Here is a 16,859-nt window from a genome sequence, read left to right as displayed (position 1 = left end):
CCTAGAGTGCCAACATCTCAGATGTGCAAAAATGTAAAAAAAAAAAAAAAAAAAAGATTATATGTCCTATCTAAGGTAACCATTACAGTTTATTATGATGAATAACATTGTTTGCTTGGTAATGTTCACACCTATTTTGACAAATTCACTTGGCAATCAAAGGGTTAATAAGAGGAGTGGCTAAACGTAAACCTTTAAATACATTAATTATCGTGTGAGTCTAATAAAAAATAAAAAACCGCCCCTAGAACAACTCGCTTTGTCAGATGATTAATTGCCCACCCAGATTCAAGGCATTTGATAGAACTTGTTTGATTTAATCCTAAAGTAGCTTATATACTGTCTCTTTAAACGAGGACACTCGGTCATCCACAGAACCTGTGTAATGATGGCCACACATCAAACCAACTTTCCTCCAACCATCCAACTAGTTGCTTGGATGGAATAAAAATATGGTGCTGGATTTGAGCAAATGTAATATTTTATTTCAGAAATTTGCTCCCAAAATCTGGAAAAGGACAAACCCTGTCACACGGTACTGTAGTTGAACCTGTTTGATTTAAACAATTTGAATGTTTTTGTCCATATTCCTGGGTTTGTGAGCACATTTCTGATTGTCCTTTGCTCTCCCATCCAGTACCATATTTTATTCCATCCACGCAACTAGTTGGATGGTTGGAAGCCTATATTTCACTTGGTTTGAATCAGCCATAGAACCTGCATAATTCATGACTGTCCAGGTTTAAAGGAATTGTATGTCAAGCATAATGTATAGCACGGATTTGCACTTTTTCCTTATTTCACTACTAGGTTTCACGTTGGACTACCATGATGTAATTGGCTAGTTCTATGCATGTCTTGAGTTGTGCATGTATGTTGTACGGAATATTAACTTAATATAACCTGTTATTTTAATGTTGCCCTTTTTTAGCTGTTCCGCCACCAACAAACCTGCGCTTCACTAATGTCCGCTCGGACAGCATGCGGATCACTTGGGCTCCGCCTACTTCTATGGAGCTGTCCAGCTTCCTTGTGCGCTATTTCCCCGTGAAGAAGCCCGATGATGTTACCGAACTGACCATATCGCCAACAGACAACATGGTGGTACTCACAAGTAAGACTAACGGAGATGGAAATGGAAATTACTGGGTGGCTCAAATACATGATGGCTTGTTTAGATAATTGCTATGAGACATGGAGGCAGATTCATTAAGCCTAGCAGCTCCTAACTGCAAAGTTACAGGCTGGGCTTGAAAAATGACAGTTGAGAGCTGATTGGGTGGTACTTGATCGCCAATAAGCTTTTAACTGTCCTTTTTCAAACCCAGCCTGTAACTTGGCAGTTATGAGCTGATTGGCTGAATCTCCGGCTTTTTGGGGGGTTATTCTGGTTGAATCTTCCGATACAGATGGATCAGGCAGCATGTTATCCATTTGCACTGCCTGATCTATTCTGATTGACATCTAAACTGGGCAGGCATATTTGCATGTGACCGCCCAGTAAGTGATCAATCACCGGCTCCTACAGCGGCTGTACGGGTGGTTGCCGGGATCACCTGTACGCACAGAACGATGTGCCGATAAGTTTTAGATATATTGGGCATCGGCTGTGTTGCATATATGTCAATGGTACACATTGGCTGATGGTCCATCGATATATAGGCCTGTTGCTTGAATGGCCATTCAATCGGCCGGTGTGTACGCACAGTTACCATGCCATGAGGACCACGTTTTGGAATCCCTGTCTTGGATTGTAGTCTCTGGGGATTGATATGAATTAGAACACCAACCCTACATTGTGCTCTGAAATGTAAATGTTAAAATACAGGTGTAGATATCTATGGTTTCCCTTTGTAGATCTTTTGCCATATACGGAATATCGGATTAACGTTTACTCAGTTTATGAAGAAAGGGAGAGCACTGAACTTACCGACGTACAAAGGACAAGTGAGTACCGCCATCTTTCCACGCTTCCAGCATAGCGGTTTCTGAAAATAACGGATAGTAAATTGCTAGAATGTTTTCTAATGACCACTGTAGAGGTCTTTTATTTTACTATAAAATAACGGCCCATACAATCTTTTCTATATAGAACAATTCAAACCATCCATTTACCAGCATGCCAGTTTTATCTTATACAAATGTTCGCTACCATAGGTAATTGGAACACTTTGTGGAATGGGGTATGAATATAGTAATTGCCAGGTGAACACAATGTGGTTTCTTAAAGCTTCTAAAAATGACATTTGTTGCCCGGAGCAACCAATCAGACTGTCTACAATTTCTGTATTGCATCCTAGAAAAATGAGTCTGGTTGCTAAGGGCAACTAACGATTGGGGGAAATTTACCAAAGCTTCTATAAATAGTTTCTTTGCAGTATGTCCCATTCTCATGGTTGGATTATTTTATTCAGGGTTAATCTGTGCCCACATGACTACCCATTGCTTTGATGTGGTAACAGCTGCTGCTGCTGTCTGTTATCTCCTTGGAGCTGGTTGTCCAGTCAGCCCCATTCCAGCATAAAGTAACAGATGTTGGTTGATTCCTGGGAGATGTACTGTAGATTCCTGCATTTCAACCAGATCTTAAGCCCCAGTCTACATCCTCTTTGTTTATAGCGAACTTTCAGATTGTGAATCTTTACTGGAATACTGGGCAAACATTCCAGTGTTACACAGCGTTCCTCCTAAAATATTAAGAGGTACAGTCCAAATTTACCAAACCACTTTGTTCTGTTTTGTGCTGGGAATGTTTTGGTCTTTATTTTAATCAAGCCACAGCCTAAAGATAACGTCACACACTGTAGATCAGTGATTTTCAACCTTTTTACCTTGTGGCGCACTAAATTAGATTTTACAATTGCCAAGGCACACCATGAGATGGATTCGGTATAAAATCCCGAATGGGTCATAATACAGACAAGGACAAAATCCTGACAGGGTCAAAATACCGACATATAGAATGTGCAGGTGAAACTATCCACATGACTTTGGGTCGACAGGTCGCGAGGTAGACATGGGTTTTTTTCACTGTTTTTTTACCCGAATGTCGACATGGACACAGTTGCTGGTGAACCGCAGCCCCTCGCATCGCTCGCTTCACTTGCAATGCTTCGGGCACACTATTTTATTCTCCCACCACGCCCTAGTGGATGGTAGGGCATGAAATACCGCCTGTCGGGTCAAAAAACAGTGAAAAAACCCATGTCGACCCAGTCATGTTGACAGTTTCACCTGTACATTCTATATGTCGGGATTATGACCCTGTCGGGATTATGATTGCATCCCCATGAGATCCCGACAGGGCAAAACACATTGGGCCCCACAAGAAAATAAAAACAAATCTTTTGGCCCCCATATAAAAAAAACAATCACACTGGTCCCCACAGGTAACAAAAATAAAAATATGTTGGCCCTTTACATGAAAAGGGTTGAAACTTGGTTTGGGCATCTCTAGATCTGGGGGCACACTTGAGAACGGCTCAAGGCACACTAGTGTTCCACGGCAGAGTGGTTGAAAAACACTGCTGTAGATTGTATTTAGCACCTGATTCAGGAAGGCTCGCTAAGCACGGTCGAACGCGCATGATTTCTCTCCCCTTTGATAATAAGTCGGTCGAAACCGGATTTTATTTTCGTCCAATTCGGAGGGGGGCGGGTGCTGATGACATGTGACGTCAGCCGTCCACTCTGAGCAGACATCAGCCCACCTGCGTTCCCAGGGGAACGCCCAGCATTTTAATAGGTATACCCCTACCTGTGGGACCGCCTCGGCCAGTGTGATACTCGCTGCAGGCGTTCGCACAGGGGATCTGCCGAATTTGCCCCATTACGATCACTGCTGAATCGCCCCCCTTAAATAGTAAAACAATATTGGCGTATATATGAATGAAGGTTATTTGGGGGGGTGATACCATCATTATCTGTAAGGGAGGGTTGATGAAGACCAATTAGGCCATTATCTCAATTAATGGCTGGATGTGACCTAGAGCGTTAAATGCAAAGTGCTTTCAGAAAAATCTTCTCCACCTCACTAGTACTTGGCTTTTCATTGCTGTTCTATATTTTTGGTCACAATAAAGAATAGTAGCATAAGTATTTTTTTTCTGTACTCTTAACGTAGCTTTGGACTCCCCATCCGGCATTGACTTTTCTGAAATCACAACAACCTCCTTCACTGTACACTGGATTGCCCCCCGTGCAACAATTACTGGATATAAAATCCGCTACCAGCTGGAGAGTGGAGCTGGACGACCCAGAGACGAGAGGATCCCTCCTTCACGGAACTCGATCACCCTCACTAATCTTGTTCCAGGCTCAGAGTATGTTGTGAGCGTTATTGCCATCAGTGGTCCTCAGGAGAGCTTACCACTTGTAGGCCAGCAAGCTACAGGTAAGCTTGGCTTCTATGGTGGTCCATGTGATTTTTTTTTTTTTATGATCCCGGGTCTTCCACCATTTGATGTTAATCTTTTTGAATTTTAGTGTCTGATGTCCCAACTGATCTACATGTGTCGTCTACCTCCCCAAATACTATCACAATAACCTGGGATGCTCCTGCAGTTAATGTGCGCTACTATAGAATCACTTCTTCGGAGACTGGTAAGTCCCAACAGTAGATTTAAAACCGGAACACTCCCTCTTTGGAAATGTGTATGAGTTGACCAATTGCGACAGCTCTTCTAGATCTGAAGCTTCTGTTTTGAACTCTTTACGTAGATGGCCCTGGTCCCGTTGAGGAGTTTACAGTTCCCGGGACTTCCAACACTGCAACTATCAAAGATCTGAAACCAGGCATAAATTACACCATCACTGTATATGCGGTCACTGGCCGAGGAGATAGTCCTGCCACCAGCAAGCCAGTCACCATTACTTATTCCACAGGTATCTATTGTTGTCATGTACATTTACAGAGATCCTGGGCTTTAATATAATGTCCTAAATATTGCTACACTTTTCTTGTAGGAGTGTACCAGCCTATTGAGATGAAGGTGATTGAAGTCCAGGATCAAAGCATTCATGTTCAGTGGAGTCCATCCCCAGGCCCAGTCACTGGTTATAGGGTCACCAGTGTACCCAAAAGCGGTTATGGAGAAACTGTTACCCACGTTGTACCTTCAGGTAAGTTTATAGTCTTTGTGTCTGTCAGATATGGCCTTTCCTCGTTTCTCTGGTGGCAACAGAATCTCCATGAGAGGGCATGTCACAGGTCTCCTGCTCCATGGGAGAAAATCTGGTGGCAGTAGATTATTTTTAATAGGAACTCAACTTCTTCACCCTTAAAAAAAAAAAAAAAAAGGGCAAGAAGGTGAAAATACTGTGCCCTTTTTCACCTTTGGCGAATGAGCTAATAAAGACGTTCTCTGTTTTACAGACCAAACAGAGATGACCATTGTGGGTCTTCAGCCAACTGTTGAGTATGTGGTGAGCGTGTATGCACAGGGCGTAAATGGAGAGAGCGAACCACTGGTGGAAACGGCGGTCACAAGTAAGTTACCACCACCTGATAGTGGTGTCTGTGTTTTATTCTTGATTGCCATCTAGGATAAGGTTTCTACATCCAGGTACACTACATCTGCTCAGATGGAATAAATGATCTTCTCTTAACAGGGATACTGAGCATGATAGACCAGCCTACTGACTTGTCCTCCAAAAACCAGTATGGTAGACGTGTGCAAAGCATTACCGCTACTCTCTTATATAGGCACCGCTCCAGCCTTCTGGTACACCTTTTTTTGATGTAATTGATGAAACCACGCCTTCACTAATGCTTTTTTAGTGGCAAAGCCGTTGGTGTGGCAAATCATAATAGGTTGACCGGGCTTCTATGGGCTCATCTAATTATTATATGGTAGCCCAATCTCTGGTTAGTGGTAGCTATTGCTTTTTACAAACTAATTTGGTCTGTGCTTCTTATTGAATATGGCTGCTAATTGCTTTCAATATTGATGCTGCAGTAAAATAACTCTACAATATCAATGCAATTTAATTCACTATATAGCCGCCTGTTGCTGACTCCGATACCTCCCTTATCCTGGAAGGATACAAGCAGGGTTTGCTTTTAACTCTGTCCTCAGTCCATGCTTGAGCACAGATGTTCAAATAAAAATGGCTGAGCTGTTTAAGTCACCTGTGCTCAAGCATGAATATCCTTAAGGGACTGTGAGGATGGAATTTCAGAGGCACTGATTAAGACATCACCTGGAGTTACCCATAATCTTTTCTTGAGCGCTTACAACAAATATTAGGGGCAGAAGAACTAAGCATTGGAGAGCATGAAAGTGGAGAGAGAGTTAGGAGCTGATTGGTTGCATTTAAAGAATAACAAAGTAGCAAACTGTAACATGGCAGTTGGGAGCTGGTTGGTACTTGATCTTCGTCCCCTTGATTACTCTCCAAGGCTTAGTATTTCTAACCCCTTAATCATTGATTCTAATAAATCGTTTTTTATTTAACGAGCCTTAGATTGATTTTTATGGCACCTAAATAAAATCATTATTTTAAAACCGCCATGTCTTGAGGTCATCCTGCTTTACAGCATATGGGATACTGACCTGAGTCTTGTGCAGTGTAATCAGGGTGTGGAGGGGTTAAACGTGATTTTGCCAAATTGGCTCTAAAAGCTGATTAAGCAAAGGTGTAACTTAATTGCAAAAACTTTATCGCTTTTTCTCCTGCTGCCGCTTCCGCTGCTTGTCTTTGCCGCTAACTGCTTTTATGGTTAATTTGCCTAACAGACATTGACCGACCCAAAGGACTGACATTCCCAGAAGTGGGTGTTGATTCTATTAGACTGGCTTGGGAAATCCCAGAGGGGCAGGTTACTGGTTACAGAGTGACCTACTCCAGCCCTGAGGATGGCGTCCAAGAGTTGTTTCCCGCCCCCGAGGGAGATGATGACAATGCAGAATTGCATGGCCTCAGGCCGGGCACAGAGTACACTGTGAGCATCGTGGCAATGCACGATGACATGGAGAGCAAGCCCCTGATCGGAGTTCACAGTACAGGTATCCTGGGGCGCATGGCACGAACCTGTGTGTTTTATCCATTTTCAGACCCTTCTAACCATTTGTGCGTCGTGTAGATTGTTCTTCACTAGTGGTGTCCCATTGTCCTTGTATCTCTCTGCATATTCACTCCCCCCTTCCCTGTTTTTGTTTTGTTTGTTTAAAAAAAAAAAAATCTGACCTATGCCACCCATTCAATTTGGTCTATTTTTCAGTTCGATTTTGCTTATATAAACATTGAACGGCTTCAGACACGTTCAATCTCGATGTGATCAAAATTGAGTAGAAAAATACTGCAGGCAAGATTATATAGTACAGATCTGTGTGTTCTTTTCTAATTGCATGGTATATTATGCATTTTGAGTTATGTAATGCATGTCCACAAACTGTTATATTTCGCATGGACTTTATTATTATTATTATTATTATTATTATTATTAACAGCATATTCCGTTGCACTTACAGACTTAAAATAGATCTAGTGCCAATTATTTATTTTTTTTTCTTCCAAAAAGCAGAACCAATCTGGTTTTGCATTTAATAAAAAAAAATATTTTAAATGCGTAAATCTCACACTGTTCTATTGGAGCCTCTAGCTGGGCTTTTTACTTTTTTTTTTTTTTTTTTTTACTTTTATTCAATCTCTGCTTGGAATTAATGGATTTTTTTTTTTTTGCATCCCGCAGCGATTCCTGCTCCGACAAATCTACAGTTCACACAAATATCTCCCAGCGGGTTTACAGTGAGCTGGCATGCACCAAACATACAAGTCAGTGGGTACCGCGTACATGTGAGCCCCAAAGAGAAAACTGGGCCCATGAAAGAGGTTGATCTACTACCTGGTACAACTGTCACCACTATCAATGGCCTGATGGTGAGTGTGTTGGAAATAGGAAGTCTTTTTAGAACAAAAAGTCATTTTTGCTTTTTTACTTTTATGTTTTATTTTTTTATAGATATGTGGGGTGCTACTATTTTTAGACTGTTCTGTGTTTATTATTATGATTATTGTTATTTGTGAGCGGTAAGAGGGCTTGGTGGGAAGAGGGCCCTGCTCCAAGGAGCTTACAATCTAGAGGGAGGGGGGAGACACAGGTGACATGAGGTGCAGGCAAGGCTAGCCAAGACATGAGGCGATGGGTAGGGAGAGCGGCTTTTGCACTTACAGTAGTATGTTCTTTATATGCAAATTAGGACACAAGTACCATGTACTCAGGGGGTTGCCTACCCACAAAGTTATGGCTCGAACGCAAGGTTACTTTTTCTGAAAAGCCCCTATACCGTCCGCTTGCGGTGATCTGTACTGACAGTAGTAGGGTCCATCTCTGCATAGGTCAGCCAAAGACCAATTACAATACATTGTCTACTGATTTCGTCTTCAGGTTGCCACCAAGTATGAAGTGACTGTATATGCTATCAAGGATGGCTTAATGAGCCTGCCACTGCAAGGACTTATATCTACCAGTGAGAGTAAGTAACACACGCCAGTTATTCAAATGGATCTGTAACAGATTTTAAACTTTTTTAATTTTTTTGGTGTGGGAGGTGCTAATTTTTTTTTTTTTTTTTTTCATTTTTGTTCTTTCCATAAATGGATATATTCCGGTTTTGAATGGATTCATGAATGTCAAACCTCTTCTAATGTCTCCTAGATGTTAGCCCCCCTCGCCGTCCACGTGTGACCGATGTTACGGAGACCACCATCACTCTTACCTGGCGCACAAAAACTGAAACAATCACTGGCTTCCTAATTGAGGCTCTTCCCAGTGGGGGGCAGGTTCCCATCCAGCGAGTTATTAAACCCGACGTCAGGACTTTCACGGTCACCGGTAGGATTGCACGCTTCGTGGCTTGTTTTACACAATCGCTACTAGTGATAAACAGATGCACCGCTGGGTTTATAGGGGTGTCCTTGGCTTACAATACACCCTATTGTGTTTCCAGGTCTGCAGCCCGGAACGGATTACAAGATCTCTCTGTACACCCTCAATGGCAACACCCGCAGCTCACCTGTTGTAATTGATGCTTCCACAGGTAAACGTCTTATTGTGAGCAGGGAGTTCTACTGACCTCTACTATAAAGCAGATGTCTTGTTAATTCGGATGATTTACTCATTTTGCTTGTTTAAAACTCTACTATCCGCCATCTTTCCAGCTGTGGACAGCCCTGCCAACCTGCGTTTCTTGACCAGCACGCCCAACTCCCTGCTCTTTTCCTGGCTGCCCCCCCGCTCCCGTATTACAGGATACATCATTAAGTATGAGCGTGTTGGAGGTGTGCCTAAAGAACTTTTGCCACGCCTACCGGCAGGAACCACTGAAGCCACAATCACTAGTAAGTGTCTACTTTCTGACTGTTAGTTAACATCATGAAACGTTGTGTTCTTGCGGCAACAGACTGTATTGGGCGGTTTCTTTTTAGAAATGTTTAACTTTTGTGAATATAGAAACTAAACGGCAACTGACTTTAACTACGATTTAAAAAAAAAAAAAGTTCACTTGGACATATTAAACTTTAAAATTATAGCAGTTGGTTGGTACTTTTATCATTCTTCACTCAATGTAAAAGGCTTAGTACATCTTACCCAATATGTGAGGTTCCAATGCTAATTGCATCTGCTATGTTATGTTACCTTCCAGAGCAATGGCAAGTGTGTGAGGTGTATGTATGACTATAATAATCTCTGCGGTGGCAGTAACCTACATTTTGTCTACGGGTTGGTCATGATTTTTTTTTTCCCCTCCTCATTAGACCTGGAACCCGGTGTAGAATACATAATTTATATAATTGCTGTGCGGAATAACCAGAAGAGCGAACCTCTGATTGGACGGAAAAGGACAGGTATGATAGTAGGAGGAGCGTATGCAAATAACCCACTCTTTTAAACTAGAATAAAAGCCACAGTGCATCCAGTACACTTGTGTTACAAATGTCGTCCAAGGTGTGGCGGGATAAAGTGTTTTTTTTTTTATTTGAGTTTTGTTTGGTCTTTATGTGGTGGTGGGTTTTTTTTTTTTATTATTATTAATTATTATTATTATTTTTTTTTAAGTCACTTTATAAAAACTGTTTTACCACTATCTTCCGAGAACCGCAAAGCTACAGCTTGTGTTTAATTACTTAACAAATGTACCAATCCGCTTTGAATGTAAAGCCTGATTGTTGTGTTTTGCCACCTGATTTGATGTAATGACGGCTTCGGTGTGTTTAAAGGAAAAACTACCGTTAAAATATGTTGCTTCTACAGGAGTATGTTTTATAATTCTAAAGGTTTCAGTAACTTGATATAGAAACCTACACCAATCCTGTAGAATGTCCTTCTGATAAAGGTAAATAAACCATAATATATATATATATATATATATATATATATATATATATATATATATATATATATATATATATATATATATTCCATTCTAATCAATTGAATGAAACCTAAAATACATTGCGGAACACTAAAATTGATTTTATACTGAAGCAACTTATATTTTAACTATAATTTTTTTTTCACCCAATGTAATTTTTTATATTAAACTATTTGGGCTTACACATGTGACTTATCAATTACACCTAAGTTACTGAATGCTTTGATGTTCAACGTGACTTTTTCCCAGGGGATAGATTTTTGGAAGCCCAGAAAATCTGTTTGCATACAACGAATCATTGCTGCTGCATGCTTTAATTAATGCTTTTGCTTTTATCGCTCCTAACGCTTTGGCTAGATGAGGTTCCCTTACTGGTAACCCTCCCTCACCCCGGCCAAGGCCCCGAAATTCTCGATGTACCCTCCGAAGTAGAGAAAACTCCATTCATCACCCAGACAACGTTTGACAATGGTAATGGTATCAAACTTCCTGGCTCTGTAGGACCACCAAGCACAGACCAAGAATGGAAAATCATTGAGGAATATTACACTAATAAACCTCTGGTACCCACCACTGCTGTGCCCGGGAGACATGTCGATGGTAGACGCCCTGTGACCGGAGGAGACATGATTGAACTTTTACCTCATCGCTTTGGGCCTCTGCAGAATGAATCTGGCATACAGGAGGTGGCATCACAAACTACTATTTCATGGAGACCACTGCTGGAGACCAATGAATATGTCATCTCCTGCCATCCTGTGGGTCATGAAGAAGCCCCTCTGGAGGTAATCATTTTATGTTTGCATATAATAGAAGTGAATTTCTGTTGTTAAAATGACATTTTTGCAAGAGCGCAGTCCTTAAAACTGTACGGATTACAAATGCTGATCTAGCGATACCAAGCATGGTCCACTTAGTTTTGGTGGCTTTAAAGGACCTGGGTATAATTCCAAACCATGCGTTCTCATTCATTGACTTGGGGTGCACTAGATCCAGTACAACCTAGGCAAGAGCCATCGCTTCCCATAACTTCATGTTGTTGCATTAGTCATGGAAGTCAAACTGGGCAAGGGGACCAACTTCTTAAAAATTAAGGTTTGCCTCCAATAAATAATCGGACTGGCTAACACAAGTGTTGAGACGACTGTATACAGATTCTGTAGTACATTTAGGGGCAGATGTTCGAAGTCTTGGAAAGAGAAACTACTAGCCAATCAGCTGATGTCATTTTTCAAACACAGGAGCGGATTGGTTGGTTATCTTTATCAGGCTTAGTGCATGTGTCTTAGTCCAAGCAGCAGATTCGACATTCTACTTTTCATATCCCCACATCTACCATGTGTCGAGTTAGAATGCATTCTACGGTTATCTGCAAGGATTTGGCCCTGTGCCTATGAAATATTATTGACATTCCTGTATGCTTTGCACGTGTGTTTTTCAGTTTAGGGTCCCCGGTACTTCTACCAGTGCTACCCTGAATGGTCTTACCCGTGGAGCGACCTATAATATCATTGTGGAGGCACTGAAAGGACTAAATAGGCACAAGATCTTGGAGGAATTGGTGACCATTGGCAATGTTGGTAAGAGCAGAAGGCGTTTATGTAACAAGTAGAAGTGCTGGTACTGTACTGTAAGGTTGGTAGCTTGTCTCCTAACTACATGTTCTGTTGCAATCAGTTGTCACCGATGGCGTCATGCAACCTGTTGAAGACACCTGTTATGACCCATTCAGCACAGCCTACTACTCCGTCGGACAGGAGTGGGAACGACTATCGGAGTCTGGATTTAAGCTGTGGTGCAAGTGTTTGGGATATGGAAGCGGACACTTCAAATGTGACTCATCAAGTGAGTATGAGACCCTACCTTAAATATTGATCATAGCCATCCCTCCGTGAAAATCCCGGCAATCCAAAATATAGGTCAGGATGTAATGCCGCCTGTTTACTGTGGCTGTGCGGGTTGTCGGACGAACTCTGACCTTTTCTTAAAGGGGAAATCACAAGGCAAAACAGTGCCTTGCAAATAATTGCCCCTTTACAAAAAAAGTCTGCGTTCTGCCGGCATTCTGCATGACCCCCGAACTCTGTCTGCATTACATCCTGCCAATGGCGTGGCTTAGAGGGAATAGACCAACTTTGCCTGTATCCAACAACAGTTTAGAGACTTTGTTGGAGCCATATAACCACTTACTCTGCATTGTTTCAGAATGGTGCTACGACAGCGGTGTTAACTACAGGATTGGCGAGAAATGGGACCGCCAGGCAGAGAGCGGGCAGATGATGAGCTGCACCTGCCACGGAAACGGAAAATCCACCTGTGAACCTCGTAAGTCATCGCTTTTAGATCCAATGCAGTGTTAGAACATCTAGCGTACATTATTCAAAGTATGCGAACACCGAAACAAGGTGTATAGGAGAGTCGTGTAGGGTTTATTTACTAACATGAGCGTTCTATTGAAGATAGGATGTTGCTATGGGCAACCAATCCAATTCTATTTATCTTCTAGATAGAAGGTGCTAAATAAGAAGTAGGTTCTAATTGGTTACTCATAACAACATCACATCTTCAATAGAACTCCCATCTTAGTAAATAAACCCATATGACTCAGAGAACGTAAGCGAAGATGGATCTTCAATGTCTAGCTCTACGGAACCCATACTTCCTTTAACTTTGCATGAATGAGAACGTGTCCGTACAACCCATTCGATATGACTTTGAAATACATTTTCTAGCACCGTACCGACTCTCCTCCTCAAATGGGCAGAGAAGTGGACGTATTCCTCAGGCATGTGCCTAGTTACAGTAAAAAGCCTTTAGTAATTTAGCGCTTCAGGGTTCGTTGTCTGACCCTACGTTGGCTTTTGTGGGTCTCCTATCTGGGACTTTTTAGAATTGCTGCTACAAAGCCTTTTCAGCAGTGTATGCTAATGTGCAAGAGTCCGTAGACGTACGCGGTTGGAGCATCTTGAGGCCCCATCCACACTTGCAGCAGCTGTATGCCAGGTGCAGCTTTCCTGCAGATCATTGCCTCCAGTGTGAGTGATTATAAGCATCGGTGTATGCAGACGCTGCAGAGACGCAGCCTTTTCTGTGCATCTGAAATCGCAACTGTGAGTCGGTACAAACCAAATTGTGTTACATGCGCAGCGAAAAACAAAGCTGCACAACTACGTCCGCTACTAAATTAGCTCGACAATGATTCAGGCCGTAGATCTGTTATTGGATACAAAAACTTATATTTCTGTGACGAAACCTAATTGAGCATAATCTATTCAGTATTGCAGCATGGTGAGTGCGCAGGCTAGCTGGATACACATTGGACAAAATGCTGTGCACAGCAGGGGAACATTGGCAAGTGTGTACACGCATGACTATGGTTGGGGGGTGGGGACCAGACTGAATTCCGCACATGGCTCTCGCTAGTGATATTGCCCATCATTGGCATGCATTTACAGGTGATGGAGGACATCGCTAACTATCGTAAACCTTCTTCTTGTGTACGCATCTTTAGGTTGTAAATTTACAGTATACCTGTGACCATTCTGAATGCTCCATCCTGTAACTGCTTTAATAGAAAGCTGATTTTCCTCTTATCCGATTTTACAGATGAGGCTACTTGCTATGATGAAGGGAAAATGTATAATGTTGGGGAGCAGTGGCAGAAGGAATACCTGGGTGCCATCTGCTCATGTACCTGTTATGGAGGACAACAGGTGAGTGTTCTGCACTCGAATGCAGCGTTTTATTATAGCCTCTATATTTCCATTTTTGAATACATTGTGAGTAGTGTGGTGCCATTTGGCTGAGGTACAGTCTCCAGTGTGGCAGGAATTGCTTCTAAGGCTTGGGAGACTTTCTAATCAAAGTAAAAGATTTATTACATTTTTTTTTTTTTTTTTAATCCATTTTCCTTTATTCTCACAGGGATGGCGTTGTGATAACTGCCGAAGACCAGGTGTCCCCGTTACTCCCAATACTGCTGGGCACACAGTTTCAGAAATCACAAAAACATTCCATTCTAACTATGTAAGTATTACTGGATTATTATAGACCTTTAAACCTTTGCGTCTCAAGTGAATTTGTGAAAATGTATGTGAAAATTGTCAAGCAAACATTTGTATTCCTCATAATGACCTGTCATTTTTACCTTGTATAGGAAATATTTTTTTTTTTTTTTTTACACATTTTTTTTTCATTTGACTTAATATAACAAATGTGAGAGACGCTGGCTATTTTAGCCAATCATTTGTAAATCTCTCAAATGCGGGGCACACACCAGGACAACCCGCTCATGATGCACATTGTGAGCGGGTCGTTGGTGTTTCTTCCGACCAGCTCTCACGATGACGTGGGGGGGGGGGGTGGGTGGGGCAGGACCCGCTCACGATGTGCACCCTGACCGGGTCCGATCGGATGGCGACCCGCACCCGGGAGTATGGTCGTTCTTCAGATCCTACCTGCTGCAGGTAGGATCTGAAGAACGACCGACCCGCGCATCGGATCGGTATCAGTCCACACCAGGACAGAAAAGGGCCCAATCACCACACAATCTACATCCAATCGGTCGGAATTGGATCTAGATTGATGGGATCGGACCCTTGTCGTCCTGGGGTGTACCCAGCAAAAGGGTTAATCACTTACGCTACCTTTTTTTTTTTTTTTTTTTCAAATGTTACTAACTGGCACTGGGGCTATTTTCAATGATGCCTGCCATCATTAAAAATGGCCCCCCACCCCCCGTTTCATTAGCATTATGATGCCCCCTAGTAGTCATAGATCCCCAGTTGTGTAATCTTCCCCAGTTTATGTACATGCTGCTTCGATCTCCCCTTAACCAATGACTACTTTTTTTTTTATTAAAAATTTTCACCGTAGACACCGCCCTACCCCGTGTTGCAGATAATCCAATTATCCAAATAAGGCTGACCACACCAGTAGTAGTTAATAAGCCTGTGTTTCTTTTTCATGATCCTGCTCTACAGACACTATGGGGGTATTTAATCATTGCCGTTTTTTTTCACCAGACGAAAAAACGGCAATGATTCGCCAATCAGTATTAAATCAGGGATGATTTCTCCCATGGAATTTACATTTATTTATTTTTTTTTCCCCTTGGTGGAATTGACGTGGGCGAAAACAGCAGCAAATTCACCAAAATGCATGGATTTGCAGCAAATTTGCCGATGCATGTGGATGCTGGAAAATAGGCACTGAGATTGAATAGAGCAATACTAATTTGCCCTAAGAAAGGGTGAAAAATCCAGCAAAGATCATTACCTGCATAGGGGGAGGGGGGGTATTCAAAGTAAAGCCATCTTTCATAGGGAAGTGATCTGTGTTTAGTATGGACAGGGCTTAAAGTGGTCATGCAGAGGTGGGGGAACTCCCACTCCCCCCATTAGGCAGACACAGGGCCAGTGATAGGGTTTTTGGCATCCCCCCTGCAAACGAGAATGCTTTTCTGTGAAAATTACTATGCGGGGCCAATGTGGAGGTCAAAATGTTCCACCAAACCATTTGAGGCGTTCCCTCTCACTTTAACCCCTGAGTATGGAAAGTTGTTTCATTGTCAAATATTTTTTTTTTTCTCTCAACCGTTTTTAATTCTCCTGGTCCAACTTTTTCTCCTGTAGAACGTGAAATGTCCAATTGAGTGCTTCATTCCACTCGGCCTTCAAGCAGACGCAGAACATTCCAAGAGGAGCAACAACTAATTTGACATCCCGCGCCACAAAAAAAAATGCATTCATCTGACCTAGCGGAGGAGCAAATTGGGGGATAAAAGGAGCATAGAGTGTTCCGCTGAGTGGCTGATCATACAACGCTTCAAAATTCATCTGAAGTATTTCATGACATTCAGTATTTAATGATTGTAATGTTTTTTGTTTTGTTTTTTAGCTTAAACAGATCTGGAAAACAAAAGGGAAATAGTATTTTTTTTTTTATAATTTTACCTTTTTTTTTTTTTTGTCGTTGTGTTTTTAATACTGGCCGATTAAGGGAAAAAACATCTTGTGTGAAAGTTTTTTTTTTTTTTTTTGTTTTTTATTTAGGGAATCTGCAGTGTATTCCAGTGGTTGATAAACTGCAGGGGGCTTTGGCATCAGCAGGAGTTAAAAATGCCATAAGCCAAAGGGACCAATTCTGCATATTTTATGTTACAGCGCGGCATAAAATATGCTGCTTCTGACACTGACTTTTTCCGTATGCACAATTTTTAATTCTTTTTTGTTTCCCCCCTGCACAATCCTTACTAATACCTGACCTTCCTTCAGTGTTATTTATCAATGTCTGCTGCATCTTTGAAATGACTCTCTAATTCTACTATGGAAATTTTAATTCTGAAATCTAGAAAGTGATGGCAGTTGAATCTGATGTAATTATGGTTGGTTTCATGTTCAATGATTTTATTTTTTACTGTACGTGCCAAAGCTTTAACTACTGTGGAAAGATAACTCTTTTAATAAAAATCTTTAAATGTAA

The 16,859-nt window shown here is 41.8% G+C and overlaps 1 protein-coding gene across 1 annotated transcript in view; it reads left to right on the top strand.

The window, feature by feature from the left end:
• FN1 (fibronectin 1) overlaps positions 1–16,859 on the top strand; it is a 56,783-nt gene extending 39,924 nt beyond the window's left edge. The window contains exons 27-47 of the mRNA XM_083154499.1: positions 932–1,114; positions 1,858–1,947; positions 4,124–4,393; positions 4,486–4,602; positions 4,720–4,884; positions 4,966–5,121; positions 5,375–5,488; positions 6,738–7,007; positions 7,694–7,881; positions 8,390–8,477; positions 8,660–8,836; positions 8,952–9,041; positions 9,163–9,342; positions 9,760–9,849; positions 10,734–11,161; positions 11,818–11,956; positions 12,054–12,221; positions 12,582–12,701; positions 13,983–14,089; positions 14,301–14,402; positions 16,010–16,859. Of these exons, the coding sequence (XP_083010625.1) occupies positions 932–1,114; positions 1,858–1,947; positions 4,124–4,393; positions 4,486–4,602; positions 4,720–4,884; positions 4,966–5,121; positions 5,375–5,488; positions 6,738–7,007; positions 7,694–7,881; positions 8,390–8,477; positions 8,660–8,836; positions 8,952–9,041; positions 9,163–9,342; positions 9,760–9,849; positions 10,734–11,161; positions 11,818–11,956; positions 12,054–12,221; positions 12,582–12,701; positions 13,983–14,089; positions 14,301–14,402; positions 16,010–16,090 (3,323 nt within the window). The 3' untranslated portion in view covers positions 16,091–16,859. The remainder of the gene's footprint in view (positions 1–931; positions 1,115–1,857; positions 1,948–4,123; positions 4,394–4,485; positions 4,603–4,719; positions 4,885–4,965; positions 5,122–5,374; positions 5,489–6,737; positions 7,008–7,693; positions 7,882–8,389; positions 8,478–8,659; positions 8,837–8,951; positions 9,042–9,162; positions 9,343–9,759; positions 9,850–10,733; positions 11,162–11,817; positions 11,957–12,053; positions 12,222–12,581; positions 12,702–13,982; positions 14,090–14,300; positions 14,403–16,009) is intronic.

This window comes from Crinia signifera, chromosome 7, assembly GCF_055691185.1.
Source record: "Crinia signifera chromosome 7, ASM5569118v1, whole genome shotgun sequence".
Taxonomy (NCBI): domain Eukaryota; kingdom Metazoa; phylum Chordata; class Amphibia; order Anura; family Myobatrachidae; genus Crinia; species Crinia signifera.
The sequence above is the reverse complement of the archived record's forward strand: the minus strand, read 5'-3'. Positions and strand labels throughout refer to the sequence as shown.